This window comes from Giraffa tippelskirchi, chromosome 13 (genome assembly GCF_054371585.1).
Source record: "Giraffa tippelskirchi isolate mGirTip1 chromosome 13, T2T-mGirTip1v1.2.pri, whole genome shotgun sequence".
Taxonomy (NCBI): domain Eukaryota; kingdom Metazoa; phylum Chordata; class Mammalia; order Artiodactyla; family Giraffidae; genus Giraffa; species Giraffa tippelskirchi.
In genome coordinates, this window is record NC_137287.1 from 24,291,171 (window position 1) to 24,309,858 (window position 18,688).

Here is an 18,688-nt window from a genome sequence, read left to right on the forward strand (position 1 = left end):
AGTGATTTTGGAGCAAAATAATAAAAGCAAAAAAAAGCAAAAAACGTCGGACATGACTGAGCGACTGAACTGAGCTGAACTGACTGAACTGGGCCATGGTACACCATTTGAGAACCATAGTTCCACATAAGGAGGCCAAGACCCCTCAGCCTGTTTTTCAGGACCCTCCACAGTGTTTCCCCTCTTTCCTTCTAGTCTTATCGCTCTCTCTTCTCCTTCCTGGATGATACCCTCCTTTCCAGCAGATAGGACCACTTGGAGGTCCCTGTACCAGTCCCACACTTCTGTGAATATGTTCCTTCTTCTTCTTTTTGGAGCAAAAAAATAAAGTCTGACACTGTTTCCACTGTTTCCCCATCTATTTCCCATGAAGTGATGGGACTAGATGCCATGATCTTAGTTTTCTGAACGTTGAGCTTTAAGCCAACTTTTTCACTCTCCTCTTTCACTTTCATCAAGAGGCTCTTTAGTTCCTCTTCGCTTTCTGCCATAAGGGTGGTGTCATCTGCATATCTGAGGTTATTGATATTTCTCCCAGAAGGCTTTAGTGTGCCCTAAACTCTCCCTTCACGGGTATGCTGCCTGGTTTCAGATCAATGCCTCATAATTCATTTCTTCTCCTATTAAAGACACAACTGTCATGGTGAGACCTGTCAGAAGAAATATTATACTGAACAGATCAAGTTGTAGTGAATTAGGCTAAGGAATGAAGACAAGGAGGGGCAGTGCTAAAGCAAAATTGAGTGTTTGCTAAAGCATGTGAAAATGTTATCTCTTCAGCATATAAAATCATCAGGACAGTATATCTCCTATTCTCACAGAGATCCCATGCTGAAGGGCAATCAAGCAGATGATAATATTAACTGTGAATGCTTTAAAGACATCTGTCCAGCAGATTGGGGATTGCATTGTAGTTATAGCCAATATTTTAAAACATCGTTTTGAATCATTTGATCTGGATCTGAATCCTAGCTCTGCTATTCACCCTTGATCACCTTTCTGAATCTCTCCATGCCTCTGTTTTCTCATCTGGAAATATGCAGATGATATGAATTGGAGGAACTTCAAAGGACTGTTGAGAGAGGTAAATGAGGTCATTGATGATCAAGCTCTTAGCAGAGTTCCCAGCATAGAGCAAGCACTTGATCAACGTTAAATGTTGTTTTACTCTCTGCACGCAGGCCATCCAAAATTCTAGTCCTGTGCAGCGAACACACACACCCAATGTATCCTGTCAACTGCAGAAAACAGTATTCACTTTGGGGTATTCACGTGGGGGTGTGCCAGAATTGGAACTTGATTCATACAGAGAGCTAACTACAGTGTGATAATGACTGGTCACCGAGGACTTGCTGTGCGCCAGGTGGAGCATGGCAAGAAGCAAGTACATTCATGGCATCTGGCATGAAGTGGAGTAGGGAGAGGCCCAAGCTGGGAAGGTCAATCCAGAGCCAGATAAGAGGGAAGGACAGCTATAATGTGGGCTTGTCCTAACAGAAGCAGGCGACTCAAGAAACCTGGCAGATGCCAAATGCCCAGGAGAAGGGCAGGCAGGGAGGCCAAGCAAAGCAGAAAACCTCCCCATAGCCAGGCAGCCAGACAGATGGCAGTGCGTGTGTATGCTTGGCTGGAGCTGGGTCAGTGACCAAAACACAGGCTTTCTCTCCCAAAGGGATTGTTTTGAAAACAACCACCTGATAGTATAATGAGCTACCATCTGATAAAAATGAATTATTATTTAGAAATAAACAAAACAACTGACCTCAAAACATTTTTCTTTCTTTGCTTGGTGAAGCAGGCTAGCCATTCCGGGCAGCAGAACTGGAAAGATGAACGTTTCCAAATACTCTTTGGGGGAACCTAAGAGAAACAAAACATTCCCATCCCAAATCCCAAATGGCTCAAGTTAATCTGGGAGGAACATTTGCTTCTGAACCAAAAAAAGGTACTCTCCATTAAACAACATGACCATAAATGTTACATTTGACTCCAGACTGCTGAGTTGGGCTCTATTACTGAAGAAACTTAAAATATCCCCCTGAGTCTGGTGGGGCTGTAGACCGGGTCCCACTCAGGGTTGAGGTCACAGGCACAGCCAGGGACCCAGCTCAGCTGGAGGGAAATATGCAAGGGGAGTATGGTGGGAACTGAGGCCACAGGGGAACAGGGCGGGGTACGAGGTTTGGATCCTCAGGGCACGGTGATGGTGGTTGCCAAGGCCCAAAGTACACTGGCTGAGAGAACAGAACAAGCCAGCAGGAGAGGGCCTGGCACCAGGGCGACAAGGAAAGGGAACTCAAGGAGGAAGACGAGGACACCTACGTCTCTGGCTTCTGCACACCAAGCAAGACAGCACGATATTTTCTTTTACTCTGTACGTCTTCCACCTTTGTATTTAATGTAGAACCTAGGTATGCTTGTTATTGATCATCTTTATTATTAATAGCTTTCAACCTTAAAGATACATCAGTGGAATAAAGGACACTTAAATTAAAACAAGAACACATTCTTTCTTATTACGTGGTCTCCCTGAGTTCTATCTGTCCACCCGGTCCCCACCCCATGATTTTGCAAAGTTACAAGTCCCAAACCATAGATCTGAGATCTCACTTCCTTACGTACATGTTTTTGGGTCAACTGTTGTCTGTTTCACTTGAGAACAGGATACTTGTGAGACCATGGCTAAACGAGGAACTGGATAAAGGTGTTCTGCGTTGAAGCCATGGAAAACCATTTCCTCCAATGGCGACACCTGGGGTGGTAGTGCGAGAGAGAATCAATTCATATTGTTTAAATAACTGTATTTTCTTTTATAATCTAATAAAGAATAAAATTCTGTGTCAGACTTTAGATTCGAGGGGGCATACTGAGCACAAATCTTTCTCTCTCTTCTCTCCCAAGATACCTATAAATGACAACCAAGAAATAAACCCCTAACAAAGAACAAAAAAGCAGAAACATCACTTTGCTGACAAAGGTCTCTCTAATCAAAGCTATGGTTTTTCCAGTAGTCATGTATGGATGTGAGAGTTGGACCATAAAGAAGGCTGAGTGCCGAAGAATTGATGCTTTCAAATTGTGGTGCTGGAGAAGACTCCTGAGAGTCCCTTGGACTGCAAGGAGATCAAACCAGTCCACCCTAAAGGAAATCAATCCATATCTTCATTGGAAGGACTGATGCTGAAGCTGAAGCTCCAATACTTTGGCCACCTGATGCAAAGAACTGACTCATTGGGAAAGACCCTGATGCTGGGAAAGATTGAAGGCAGGAGGAGAAAGGGGTGACAGAGAATGAGATGGTTGGATGGCATCACCGACCTGATGGACATGAGTTTGATCAAACTCTGGAAGATGGTGAAGGACAGAGAAGCCTGGTGTGGTGCAGTCCATGGGGTCGCAAAGCGTCGGACATGACTTAGCAACTAAACTATAAGAAAGAATAGGAGGGCTGTCAGTGGGTGAGAGATCTTCAAACATTCCCAAAAGAAGCTGGATAAAGCCTGTTGTCAGATAATAGAGAGGAGTGGCAGCTCAGAATCCACAGGAGGAAACTGCCCTCAGAAGGCAAGAGTCCATGTTCCCACTAGAATGTTCAAGGGCTTCAGTGCTCAGAGATTCAATTCCACAGAGTGTGGAGATGAATACAGGCGAGGTTACGTGAAAATCCGGCTGGGGTTCCCTTGGCCTGCTACCCCGTCACCCCTTCTCCTGCCCCTGTCAGCATACATAAAGCTACATTCACAGCAGCCCGTTGTATTTTGGCTCTCCCTCCTTTCCAATGAATTTTTTGTAAACAAATTAAACAAACAGCTTGGGAAAGAGTACAACTACTCAGTGTGCCAGGTCGGCAGTTAAAAGATAAAAAAAAAACACAAACCTCAACACTGATTTGGAGGCTCCCAGCTCAGTTCCCAAATAGGGACTCCCTGCCTGCCAACCCCGAAGAAAAGTCCTCCAGGGGGCAATCACCTGCCATGAGCTCCCAGTCAGTGTTTCTATTCATAGAAGTGACCCATCCAGAAAACAAACCTACGTGTACGGCAGGAGAAAAAAACCACGCCTGCTTTGTAGAGAAATCCACTAAGGCCTGCATCTTAAATTTTGAATAAAAAAATCAGAACTTTCTACTTAGGTGAGGAACATCAACAGCACAAAAGACAAAGATCAAGATCTATAAAGAATAACTGACCCTCAAGAGGCACAAATAATTCAGAGAAGAGAACTGTAATTAGTATCTGCGGAGAAACTTGAAAAAGCACTGCATCCATAAAGCAAGAACAGGATGCTAGGAAAAAGGAAAAATCACAGGCCATGGAAGTTCTTAGACACAGAATGTCTAACAGGGGCAGCTGCAGTGAGATACTAGAAGTCTAGAGACTTAGGTTTTGGACCCATTCCAGTGACACTGCTCATCCCTCAGAGCCTTACCTTTTTATTTTAAACTCCATTAAGACCTATTTTATTCCCAAGTATATTGCCTTAAGTATGTGTTAGTCGCTAAGTTGTTCCCGACTCTTTGCGACCCCATGGACTGCAGCCCACGAAGCTCCTCTGTACATGAGACTTTCCAGGCAAGGATACTGGAGTGGGTTGCCATTTCCTTCTCCAGGGGATCTTCCCAACGCAGGGGTTGAACCCGGGTCTCCTGCACTGCAGGCAGGAGTCTTTACCGACTGAGTCTTTACCGACTGCAGTCTTTACCTACTGAGCTACAAGGGAAGCATCAATATTGCCTTAGGGCCTCCCTTTCTGATGCCCTGTCCTTGGCCCTGTCTCTTCCTTAGTACAGTCTTAGCTCACCCAGCTATGCAAAAAGAAATCTGCTCCATCTGCAAAACTGTCCCCAACATGGAAGCGACACTGAATATACTGGAAAGGTCTTCCTCATTTAGGATCTCATTTGAGCCCTACAGAGGCCCTGTGAGTCACTCAAGGATGACCTGCTCCATTTAATGGATGCAGAAACTGAGACTCAGAGTGGTTGTGTGATGCCCTTTAAGCAGCAGAGGTAGGACTGGCCACTTCTGGTTCTGGTTCCAGGGTCTTTCCTTTCCCCAATTCCCTATTCATGACACTGTCTGAATCAGCTCACCAGTAGTCAGTGCTGTTCTTCAGTTAGAACCTTTCAGTTAGGTTGGGGCCCAGGTGATACTCACAGTAACCACAGCGTCTTGTTTGACTTTATATCCTTCAGGGAATGGAGGAAGCTCAGCTTCATACTCTGCAGGAAGTGGACGGAAAAAAAAAAAAGACTCTCAATTCCATACTTCATTAAAGATGTAATTCCCTTTCCTCTGAATACAATATTCTTAAATTTTATTTTGGTTAGTGGTTTACAAAAGTGAAAAAACAACAAACAGAGTGTTTATTTAAATGGGTGAGAGATCATTCTTCTCTTGCATGAAAGAGTCTAGGCTTTATGTAAGAGTTTGAGACTCTTCCTAAGCAGGTAGATTTACATTTTGCCCCCCAGATTATGCTAACGACAAGGGATAAAAGAGGAAGAAAATGAAGAGCATGGCTCAGGGAAGATACCAACGGCATATAGGAAGGAGAGGGGAGAAAAGGAAAAAGAGAATGTGTATAGGAGGGCAGAATAAAAGAGACAGAAGCAAGATGAGCCATCTCAGGCAGTCCTGGAGATGGGCATCAAGTTAACATTGCCAGATCGGGGCACATGGCTAGAAAAGCAATCCCATAAACCCTTACTAGTCAAAGCATTGCCCACAGACCAGCAGCATTGGCATTCTTGGGGAGTTAAAAACGCAGCTAAGGGGCTTCCCTGATGGCTTGGTGGTAAAGAATCTGCCTGCCAGGGCGGGAGACAGAGGTTTGATCCCTGATCTGGGGGGATTCCACACACCTTGAGGCAACTAAGCCTTTGTGCCACAATTATTAAGTTTGTGTCCTAGAGCCTGTGCAACTGCAACTGGGGAGTAGCCCCTGCTCCCTGCAAGTAGAGAAAGCCCTGAGGTAACAACGAAGACCAGCACAGCCAAAAGTAAATAAATAAAAATTATATATATATGTATACATAAAATATATATATAATGAAACTAAAGTTGGAGAGGTCCTACTGTAAGCTCCATTAAGTTTCCCTCGTTGCTGTACATTAGATTCACCTGGTAGTTCTTTGAAAATGCCAATGTCTTGGCCCAACCCCAGAAATTTTTATTCCAATAGGTCTGAGGCAAGAATCAGAAAATCAGTATTTTTAAAGTCGTCAGCTGATTCTAACATGCAGTGAGATGGAGAACAACTGCCAGGTTTCAAGACTGATCGCAGTTAACCTGCTGCGGAGCTCAATGCAAAGAACATTCCGCACAAGTTCTATGACAGCTATTGCTGAGAGAAACAGAAAGTGCCCATGGCTATATTAGTCACGCCCCTAAGGGAAAGACTGGTAAAATATTTCTGGAAAGGTCAGCGTTTCAAAAGCAATCGCATAGTTGCTCTGTAGTGATGAGGGAAAACAAAATTTCTGGGTAAGATGGAACTGATGCAGTTGTACTGGAGGCAAACTTTATTCCATCATCTAGTTCCTTATCAGGTAGTAAAGAAATGCTCAACTTTTTTTTTTTTTAACTCTTAGGTATCAGACTAGGAACAAGTACGTCAGGATGCAGGTTATTAGCAATTTAATAGGTTTCTAGTGCTGTGTAACAAACTACCACAAACTTGGCAACTTAAAATAACGCAGATTTATTATCTCACACTTCCCGAGGGTCAGGGTTTCATCAGGTTGAAATCAAGGTGTGAGCCATGGCTGTGATCTCATCTGACAGCTGGAGTCCTCTTCCAAGTTCACTGACGGTGGGATTCAGTTTCTTGTGGATGTAGGTCTGAAGTCCCCATTTTCTTTTGGGTTGTTATGAAAACTGCTCTCAGCTTCTAGAGGCTGACTACCCTCAGATCCTTGCCACAATAGCTCACTCATGGGGTTATTTGCTTCTTCAAAGCAAGCAGGAGTCTCTTCTGCTTGAATCTGACTTCAAGGACTCACCTGATTAAGCCAGGCCCACCTACAATAATCTCCCCAATTTAGAGTCAATTGAGGGAATTCCCTGGTGGTTCAGTGGTGAGAACTCTGAGCTTCCGGTGCCAGGGCTCTGGGTTCAGTCCCTGGCCAGGGGAACTAAGAGTCCATAAGCTCACGGTGCAGTCAAAAACAAAACAAAGCTACAGATTCAATTTAGAAAAAAAAAGATAATGTCGATAGATTATACACTTAAATTAGATCTAGAAAATCCTTTGACACCCATCCCTGGATTAGTATCTGATTGGACAACCGGGAGGTATATGCACTAGGGGCAGGAATCTTGGGGACCATCTGAGAATTCTGCCCACCATAGTAGCTCTAGTTCTACCACTTTATTTTTTCCTCTCAAGCAAAAATGTAAATTCACTGTCGTCCCCCAACACGTTGAGAATCACCACTGTGGTGCCAATGTGGTGTAAAAACTGTTTATTTGGATTTAAGATACATATACATTTATGGGCTTCCCGGTAGCTCAGCTGGTAAAGAATCCGCCTGCAGTGTGGGAGACCTGGGTTCAGTCCTTGGGTTGGGAAGATCCCCTGGAGGAGGGCATGGCAACCCAGTCCAGTATTCTTGCCTGGAGAATCCCCATGGGCAGAGGAGCCTGGCTGGCTTCAGTCCATGGGGTCACAAAGAGACAGACACAGCTGAGTAACAAAGCGCAGCATAGCATACATTTAGAGCTTTGATTACAAAAGCAATACATGCTTATTTTGAGAAAAATTCCAAACAACACAGAGATGTCTTATCACACCTAATCCCATTACAACTCATTAACTATTGTTGGAATTGGCATAGATTCCTCCAAGTCTTTTTCAATGCATTTACTAACATTTGTACATATTTCACAAATACATTCATTTACTTTAGATCTCCCAGACTAGGTCAAATCATCCAAGCATAAAACCTGATAAACAGTGTCCTTATTCTGCAAAGCTCATATCAAGTCTTATTCTTATTTGAAATTTATAAAAATTATTGAGTATCTCTTCTAATAGACTGGTTTTCTTTGGGGGGGGGCGGGGATGTACCTGGTCTGTTTGTGCTCACCATCATATTCCCAAAGAATACGAAGCTGAAAAAATATACTTTTTTTTTTAAAGAAAAAGTGTTGACCACTCTGTACAGCATGTGGGGTCTTAGTTCCCCTATGCTATGCTATGCTATGCTATGCTATGCTATGCTAAGTCGCTTCAGTCGTGTCCGACTCTGTGCGACCCCATAGACGGCAGCTCACCAGGCTCTGCCGTCCCTAGGATTCTCCAGGCAAGAATACTGGAGTGGGTTGCCATTTCTTTCTCCAGTGCATGAAAGGGAAAAGTGAAAGTGAAGTCGCTCAGTCGGGTCCGACTCTTAGCGACCCCATGGACTGTAGCCTACCAGGCTCCTCCGTCCATGGGATTTTCATGGTGAATATAAACTCTTTAGGTGAATATAAACTCTTTAACTTAACATCTAAGCCCCTTTAATAGTTGAGTCTCAGACTTCCCTGGTGGCTCAGTGGTAAGGAATCCACCAGCCAGTGCAGGAGGCACAGGTTCAATCCCTGATCTGGAAAGATCCCACATGCAACTTTCCCCTACCAGGCATCAAACACACGCCCCTGCATTGGAAGTGCCAAGTCTTAACCACTGGACTACCAGGGAATTCTGAAACTGAATGAATGACGCAATCAATGAATACATGAACAAAGCAAATATTACAGCAAGTTACTTCTGACTCTTTGTCAATTCACTGTATTTATGAGAGCCCACTGAGTGCCAGGTTCCATTCTAGGCCCTGAATCGTGGAATTCTTTCAGTGCTGCTACCGATGTGCCTCATTTATTCAACCAGTATACTTAGTGGGTTTTAGATTGCTTCCAATTTTTCATTATTACAAACAATGCTGCTGTGAGCATCTTTATACATTACACCATTGATCAGAAAGGAGGTACTTTTGTAGGATTAACTCTTAGATGTGAAATTGTTCTTTCAAATGAAAAAACGATTTAAATTTTGTGCCAAATTACCCTCCAAAAGGTTTACAATAATTCATACTCCTAAGTCTGTCTGTTCCTCTCAGGTATAATCTTACACATATTTAAAATTATATTTTACTTTTATCTATATTTCTTTATTACTTATCTGCTATTTATATTTTTCCCACACAGAAATTTGATGGAAAATATACAAACTGCTTCATCATACAACCACGAAAGATAAAGTTATGATTCTGCATATGATTCTGCAGAAGCATGGGAAAATAATTACGTTCAGGACAATCTGATGTGTGTTTTATTTCAAGCCTCTGTAATGTTTAAGAGAATTTGGCGTATTTGAGAATTTAACACTGCCATCACCTTGTGATTTCAATTAAAACGTATAATTGATTAAAGACTGATGCTTTTTACATTGAAAGCTTGTATGAATTTGATTAACTTTGTAAAGAGAACTGAAGAAAAGTTTTCTGGTTTGGCATTATAAATTCTTAAGAAAATCAGGTGTATTACATGTATGAATGTTTACAATCTTTTAGTTACTTAAGCTTGTAAACTGGATTCCAGGTCTCTTCCACTTTTCTTAAGTTTGTTTTATGCACTTCACTTTGACAAAAGACCCACCTGTGTTCACTAACCAAAATTAGTCCAAACAGCATTGTTGCTTTTATGTGAAAAGATGAAAAGTGAAAAAGAACATTCAGTTTGTTGTGCAGTGAACTGTTGTAGAGGAAGTGTGTACCCCAAGCAGTGGAGTGGGTACCGCCAAACTCCGTCCCTGGGACTACACTGAACAACTCAGCATCAAGCTGCCATAGCTTTGAGTTCTCTGTGAACACTGTGCTTTTTCTAGATTTATTTAATGCATCCTTTAGCAAGATGTGTCCTAAGGTATAACTGCTTCTTCACTTTATGTCATTTTGGCATCTGAAAGGTTGCATAGGAACTCTCTACTTTTGGATAGCAGGGGGAACCTGAAATTGGTTAGGGGAATTTGATGTTACACGTTTGTTAAACAAACAGTAATCCACGAACAAGTAAAAGTAAAAGTTCATTTTACACAACAAAGGCAATATTATGCAAGAGGCAGAGCAGAAACAGCCTGTAACCCTGTTGGTGGAACAGAACCCTTGTGCTCAAACTGGAACCCGCTCCCTATCCCACCATGCTCCAGGGATGTGAGGTAATGAAATGTCTTTATTGCTCAGGCCACTATTGGTGGGGCTTTCTGTGATTTGCAGCTGAACATGTTTCTAACTGAAACAGCCATTAAAATGCAAGTGGCCTACTGCAAAGGGATGAACCAGGAAGGTGGAGGCTGGAAGTGAATCCAGTGAACACTTGGCTAGCATACACTATGGTGAGGGGCTGTGCCAGGTGCTGGAGGGACAGATGAAGAGAGCAGATGAGCCCGTTTGGTGAGGAGATGGATAGGAAGAGCCAGTGGTTACGAGGTGTGAAAGCAATGTTGTACAGGGCTGCACTCAGGAAGCACCAAGAAGAGGCTTCAAAATCAGTGTGAAGAATAATAGAAGGCTTTCCAGAAGAGAGGTCACTTGGGCTTGAGTCTTAAAAGATAAAGACAGAAGAAAGCAGAGATTGTCCAGTGAGAGGCAAAGCTTGTGCAAAGGCTCGGAGGACTGGAACAGCATGGTGTGTTGGAAGGCATGGTTTCTTGTGGCTCAGGGTACACAGCACAGGACAGTGGTACTGGGGCTTAGTCACTTGCCAAGAGAGCTTATTTAAAATGTAGAGCTTAGGGACTCACCCCCAAGGAACAGAGCAAGTCATCACACCAAAGGAATCTGCACTTTAGCAAGTATCTGGGATATTGTGACATACGTGCCCCAGGTCTATACTTTGAACCACGCTGGCCTGTTGCTTAAGGGCTTGAACTTGCGAGTCGCACATATCTGAGTTGGAGTCTGATTCTACCACTTATTCGGGGCAAGTTTAAGCTCTCTATGCCTCAATTTCCTTATCTGTTTAAACCACCAAGTTGTTATGAGGTTTAGACAAGAGGAAAATCAAGCACCTAGCACAGTGCCTGGCACATAAAGGGCATCTCTGTAAGTGTTAACCATTAGGATGATTTGGATAAATGGTAGGTGATGAACCTAAAAAAAAAGAGGCAGAGACCAAATTATTGGTTTTTTATTTTATTTATTTATTTTTGGCTGGGTCTTTGTTGCTTCAAGAGCTTTTCTCTGGCTGCAGTGAGCAGGGGCTACCCTCTAGTTGCTGTGCGCCGGCTTCTCACTGTGGTGGCTTCTCCTGTTGTGGAGCTCGGGCTCTCGGGCACATGTGCTTCGGTAGTCACGGCACGTGGGCTCAGTAGTTGTGGCTCCCCGGGTCTAGAGCACAGGCTCAATAGTTGTGGCTCATGGGCTTAGTTGCTCCAAGCATGTGGGATCTTTCCAGATCAGGGATTGAACCTGTGCCTCCTGCACTGGCTGGTGGATTCCTTACCACTGAGCCACCAGGGAAGTCTGAGACTCAACTATTAAAGGGGCTTAGATGTTAAGTTAAAGAGTTTATATTCACCATGAAAGCTGTGAAAATCATTCTAGGTCATCGGATGATGTGATCAGATTTTAATTTGAGAGAGCTTCTTATGGAAAGATAGTCTGGAAGGAAGCCCTTCCCAATTAGAAAGCTACAGTAGCAATCTAAACAGGGTAAGGGCCATGAGAACCAGGGGGTGGGGAGTTGGAGCTCACAGGAGATGTGGAGCCAGTAGGATCCATAGGGATTGGAGAATCAATGTAGGGACCATGAAAAGTGAAAGGGACGCATATAAGATGCTGATTTCTGGACTGGCAGTCTATGATGGAAAATAATTGTCAGTGTCTTGAACAGTGCCTGGGGTCAAAGCCTGGCCCAACATGGGCAGATATGATGACTGACGTATGAGAATGATTTCATCAGAGCCGTGAAATAGGAGCTTATGGGTTTATAAAGGAATGGGAATGACAGCGGTGTTGAAATCAAGCAGGACCCTATGGTCCTAGCCCACCATGTCCTCCACATGCCTTCTGTTTGTGGAAAAACTTTAGCCAAAGAATAATCAGAGAAGTGAGAAAATGCAGAAACAGAGGAAAGCAGTCCAACAAAACTAAATAATAATACTTTAGTCATTAAGCATAGTCAGGGACCTTTAGTTCCATCTCAAGAAGGACTATAGATAATACTCTGAGCCATATCCTGTGAGCTGTCTTACAAGTACTGAAATACCCACCAGGTAGGGGAAGAAGTTAACTATATGATGACCAGACTGTAGCCATAACATAAGCTGCCACAATTCCAAGAACTGACCTCAAGCAAATGGGAACAAACCAACCCTGGAACTGAAGATGAACTGTACCCTAAACAGTCAAGATGATCCTGGCCTGACCACCGATGACCAATTTCAAGATGACTGTCACAGCTGATTGTGCTATTTCTGCATGTAGCCCTCTTCCTCAGCCTACTGGTTGGGCAGGAGTGGGCGGTAGAGGCAGGGAGTTGGCCTTTGGACAGGAGTCTGCCTCTCCCACCCATCCCACCCCCTGCCCACAGGTTGCCAGCATCCAAAATAAAGCATACTTTCCTTTCCACCAAACTTGCCTCTTTATTGGCTTTTGCTGCTGCTGCTGCTGCTGCTAAGTCGCTTCAGTCGTGTCCGACTCTGTGCGACCCCATAGACGGCAGCCCACCAGGCTCCCTCGTCCCTGGGATTCTCTAGGCAAGAACACTGGAGTGGGTTGCCATTTCCTTCTCCAATGCATGAAAGTGAAAAGTGAAAGTGAAGATGCTCAGTCGTGTCTGACTCTTAGCAACCCCATGGACTACAGCCTACCAGGCTCCTCCGTCCATGGGATTCTCCAGGCAAGAGTACTGGAGTGGGTTGCCAGTGCATTGGCTTTTGAGTGATGGGTAGCCAGACACCACTTCCGGTTGCAGTGCAAACAAGAGTTCTTTTTGGAAGTTTAGCTGACAGACAAGAGCTAGAAGATGACAGGGGTCAAGGGAAAGGCTTTCCCCAAGCTAGCTGACTACAGGATGCTTGGAGGGAAAAGCCAGCAGAGAAGTTAAAGATGTAGGAGAGATGAGCGATAGGGCAGGATCCGAGGATACCAAGAGGATGGCACCAAAGCACAGATGCAGGGCTGAGCTGTGTGGGTAGCGAGATAAAATACTTCTTCCATGTATGCGGACACAAATATGTTTGCTGGTATTTGCAAGTTGGAGGATTCTCTCCCTACTCCTGAGCACCTGCCTAGTCTCAGTGAATGCCTCCTCCATCTGTCAAATGGTTTCACCAAGTCAGAGGAGTGGAGGAAAAACCTGGGACCAGCACACGTACGCAACGTGAGAAGGCGCTGATGGATGCTGCCTGATAGGCACTGCTGACAAGCCATCTGCTGCCACTTTTCTCCAGCTGCTTAGCTGCTGTGCTGGGAGAACAAGCACTGACTCAGAACTGGTCCATGTTGTTACCTAGCGGACGACATGAAGGGACCTGGTTTCACAACAGCATTGAGAGCTGAGGCCAGAGACTGGCTTTGGAGTGACGAACTAATGGCAATAATGAGGATGCCAATGGCAATGATAATAACAGCAGTATCTGAATAGAAGACTGTAAGCTCCAAATAATTTGACTCTGTCTTGGTTAAAACCATAGCTAAAAATCATTAAGTCATAAGCAATCACAAGGTTTAATTAGAAGCCTTAGGGGGAAAGACGTTTGTTGATACTAATACAGGTGCTTTTGAGAATAAAAAATTAGCTGTCACTGGAAAGATGAGAAAACTGAAGAATATTCACAAGTCATCATACAGACACACACACGCACAGGACTAGCCAGATAGAATAAAGGTCTTAACACCTATTCTCATTTTCTTGAAACTGAGTTTCTGACAGGTCTGTTAGCTGTGATGATTTGCTTTTTAAATGGAGGTATCCTAATAAAATATAATACTTAACCTCAAACACAGGATCATTACCAAGCCTGCTATTTGCTGCGAGAAACTGAATTTACTATGTTTGTTATAGAAAATCACATTTGTTAGAATGTTTGTTTTAAGAAACTGGATCTATCATACACATTATAACAATCATTTCAGGGTCTGTGTGTATAAACTCACCATCTTTCACCTCATTAACTTATATTTGTAACTCTACCACTTTGTAAGTGACATCAATTTAGCTGCTTTTCAGAGCAACAAAATACTTGTGTCTTGACCTTCTTGCTACAGGCCTGTTTGACAAAAATAAATTTCACGATTCTAAAACAAACGCAAAGCATGCTTCTTTGTCAACATCAGAATATTTATTGAGCACTTTCTAAATGCCAGGCACTGTGCCAAGCACCTTTGCATATGTCATCTTAAGCCATCCTCACAACAGCCCTGTGAGGTAGGTACAAGGATTATCCCCTCTTTGGGTTGTTGAGCAGTTCCCCAACAAAACACCACTGCTGCAAAGAGCTGTTTGCCCTGGAGAAGTGCACACTCCTGGGAAAAGACAGCCGCAATAACAACCTTCTACTGACATGTGTTTTCATAATGGTACTGTGATTAGCAACTTGGATCACAGCACCAGGAGGGTAAGGACCAAGAGGTAGCCGTTACAAGGAAAACATCCAAGATGAAAAAGATTTTTCTAGGTATAATGCAATATGGCAGAAGGAATTCAAGCACTGGGCAGGAGTTGAAATAGATGGTCATTGAGGATATCTATCACCTCTGAGTCCATTATTCTCTTCTTTCTTTCAATTTTCCACTTCTCTCAACTCATTACTCTCTCCTGCTACCTAGTCCAACATACCGACATATTCAGTCTTTTCTCCATTCAACATTTACTGACCTGCACTGTCCAATATAGTGGCCATTAGCCACATGCAGCTGTGTTAGCTTATCAGAACTTATTAGAAGCAAAACAAAAAATTCAGTTCCAAGGTTGCACTAATCACATTTCAATTGCTCAATACCCATCTGTGAAAGTTCTACCGGACAGCACTCTTTCAGACAGTTGAGGTAATGATGGTAGCCACAAGAATGACAAATGTGAGTTCCTGACCTTGAGGAGTACACAACCTTAGGGAGGAAAACAAAACATCCAGCATTATTTATTAAGAGTAATACACACTGAGCCCTTGCTGTAAATGGGCACTTTGCTAAGCCCTTTCGGAAGTGACCCTTTAGCTGCATCCTCCTAACACTACGAAATAGGTGCCATTATTATGCTTACTTTACTGACAGGATGAGATGCAAGCACACCCTGTTTTATTGTGCTTCACTTTATTGCACTTAGAAGCTATAGAGTTTTTCTTTTTTTACAAGATGAAGATTTGTGGCAATCCCACCCACGTCAAGCAAGTCATTTCTCAACAGTATTTGCTCACTTTGTGTCTGCGTCACATTTTGGGAATTCTCACAATATTTCTAACTTTTTTCTTTATTTTGTATCTGTCATGGTGATATGTGCTCTTTGACATTAGTATTGCAAAAAGACCATAACTCATGGAATACTCAGATGACGGTGACGGCATTTTTTTTTTAGCAATAAAGTATTTTTCCTTTTGGCCACCCTGGCTTGTGGGACTTTATAGTTTCCCTACCAGGATTGGAACCTGGGCCCTCTGCAGTGAAAGCTCAGAGTCCTAACCACTGGACCACCAGAGAATTCCTCAGCAATAAAGTATTTTAAATTAAGGCATATACAGAGTTTTTTTAGACACAATGCTATCACGCACTTAATAGACTACAGGATTGTGTAAACAAACTTTTATGGGTACTAGGAAGCCAAAAATTCCTGTGAGTTCATTTATTGCTGTGGTCTGGAATCCAGTAACTCGGAAATATGCCAGGTATACCTAACTTGTCCAAGGTGGTGATGAGTAATATGGGGCAGCAAGACCAAGGGTACATTGCAGGCCAACAAAGGAAGGTGAGCTAAATGCCATTTGTGGATTTTAAGGAACGTTAGAAGTAGACAGGGCTTCCCTCATAACTCAGTCGGTAAAGAATCTGACTGCAGTGCGGGAGATCTGGGTTCGATTCCTGGGTCGGGAAAATCCCCTAGAGAAGGGAATGGCAATCCACTTCAGTATTCTTGCCTGGAAAATCCCATGGACAGAGAAGCCTGGCGGGCTACAGCCCATGGGGTCTCAAGAGTAGGACACGACTTATCGACTAAACCACCACCACCACAGAAGTAGAGAAGGATTAAAGCCAAATCTATCTAGACTGTGGTTGCTCAACACGTGGGCCACAGACTATCAACATCAGAATTACCTGGGGTGTTCCTTAAAAGTGCAAACCCCCTACACCCCATTACGAGCCCTGTGGGCAGGGCCTGGGAATCTATGTTTTAAACAAGCTTTCCATCTCCATCTCAGTGCTTCTCTCCTGCTCACTAAAGGAGGTTTCATTCTTTCTGGAGTTTTTTTCTCCACTCTTCTCCAGGAGCATATTGGACACCTATCGACCTGGGGAGTTCATCTTTCAGTGTTGTATCTTTTTGCCTTTTCATACTGTTCGTGAGGTTCTCAAGCCAAGAATACTGAAGTGGTTTGCCATTCCCTTCTCCAGTGGACCACATTTTGTCAGAACTCTCCATCATGACCCGTCTGTCTTGGGTGGCCCTACATGGCATGGTTCATAGTTTCATTGAGTTAGACAAGGCTGTGGTCCATGTGATCAGTTTGATTAGTTTTCTGTGATTGTGGGTTTCATTCTGTCTGCCCTCTGAGGGATAAGGATACAAGGCTTATGGAAGTTTCCTAATGGGATAGACTGAGGGGGAAACTGGGTCTTGTACTTAAGGGTGGGGCCATGCTCAGTAAATCTTAAATCCAATTTTCTGTTGCTGGGCGGGGCTGTGTTCCCTCCCTGTTGTTTGATCTGAGACCAAACTACCGTGGAGGTAATGAATAATGGCAACTTCCTTCATTGCTGTAAAGAACAATATTGCATAGGAACCTGGAATGCTGGGTCCATGAATCAAGGTAAATTGGAAGTGGTCAAACAGGAGATGGCAAGAGTGAACAGTGAACAGTGACATTTTAGGAATCAGTGAACTAAAATGGACTGAAATGGGCGAATTTAACTCAGATGACCATTATATCTATTACTGTGGGCAAGAATCCCTTAGAAGAAATGGAGTAGCACTCATAGTCAACAAAAGAGTTCGAAACGCAATTCTTGGATGCAATCTCAAAAACGACAGAATGATCTCTGTTAGTTTCCAAGGCAAACCATTCAATATCACAGTAATCCAAGTCTACGCCCTAACCAGTACTGCTGAAGAAGCTGAACAGTTCTGTGAAGACCTACAAGACCTTTTAGAACTGACACTCAAAAAAGATGTCCTTTTCATCACAGGTGACTGGAATGCAAAAGCAGGAAGTCAAGAGATACCTGGAGTAACAGGCAAATTTGGCCTTGGAGTACAGAACGAAGCAGGGCAAAGGCTAACAGAGTTTTGCCAACAGAATGCACAGGTCATACCAAACACCCTCTTCCAACAACACAAGAGACAGCTCTACACACAGACATCACCAGATGGTTAATACTGAAATCAGACTGATTCTATTCTTTACAGCCAAAGATGGAGAAGCTCTATACAGTCAGGAAAAACAAGACTGGGAGCTGACTGTGGCTCCAATCATGAACTCCTTATTGCCAAATTCAGACTTAAATTGAAGTAAGGAAAACCACTAGACCATTCAGGTATGACCTAAATCAAATCCCTTATGATTATAAAGTGGACGTGACAAATAGATTCAGGGGATTAGATCTGATAGACAGTGTGCCTGAAGAACTATGGAGGGATGTTCGTGACACTGTGCAGGAGGCAGGGATCAAGACCATCCCCAAGAAAAAGAAATGCATAAAGGCAAAACGGTTGTCTGACCTAGACTTACAAATAGCTGAGAAAAGAAGAGAAGTGAAAGGCAAAGGAGAAAAGGAAAGATATTCTCATCTGAATGCAGAGTTCCAAAGAATAGCAAGGAGAGATAAAAAAGCCTTCCTCAGCGATCAGTGCAAAGAAATAGAGGAAAATAATAGACTGGGAAAGACTAGAGCTCTCTTCAAGAAAATTAGAGATATCAAGGGAACATTTCATGCAAAGATGGGCTCAATAAAGGACAGAAATGGTATGGACCTAACAGAAGCAGAAGATATTAAGAAGAGGTGGCAAGAATACACAGAAGAACTAGACAAAAAAGATCTTCACGACCCAGATAATCACGATGGTGTGATTACTCACCTAGAGCCAGACATCCTGGAATGTGAAGTCAAGTGGGGCTTAGGAAGCATCACTACAAACAAAGCTAGTGGAGGCGATGGACTTCCAGTTGAGCTATTTCAAATCCTAAAAGATGATACTGTGAAAGTGCTGCACTCAATATGCCAGCAAATTTGGAAAACTCAGCAGTGGCTGCAGGACTGGAAAAGGTCAGTTTTCATTCCAATCCCAAAGAAAGGCAATGTCAAAGAATGTTCAAACTACCGCACAGTTGCACTCATCTCACAAGCTAGCAAAGTAATGCTCAAAATTCTCCAAGCGGGGCTTCAAGAGCCCTTGAACTGTGAACTTCCAGATGTTCAAGCTGGATTTAGAAAAGGCAGAGGAACCAGAGATCAAATTGACAACATCCACTGGAACATCAAAAAAGCAAGAGA

General features: G+C 43.4%; 1 protein-coding gene across 7 annotated transcripts in view; it reads right to left on the minus strand.

The window, feature by feature from the left end:
* Positions 1-18,688, minus strand: part of IQCK (IQ motif containing K) — a 141,617-nt gene that overhangs the window by 120,987 nt on the left and 1,942 nt on the right. For all 7 annotated transcript variants that reach the window (XR_014074057.1, XM_081560814.1, XM_081560811.1 and 4 more), the window contains exons 2-4: positions 5,157-5,221; positions 2,623-2,752; positions 1,763-1,860 (exon numbers count right to left, since the gene is read on the minus strand). Coding sequence is in view for 6 of the 7 variants with exons in the window: in XM_081560814.1 (XP_081416940.1) it covers positions 1,763-1,860; positions 2,623-2,752; positions 5,157-5,221 (293 nt within the window). In the remaining variant the exon portion in view is untranslated. The remainder of the gene's footprint in view (positions 1-1,762; positions 1,861-2,622; positions 2,753-5,156; positions 5,222-18,688) is intronic.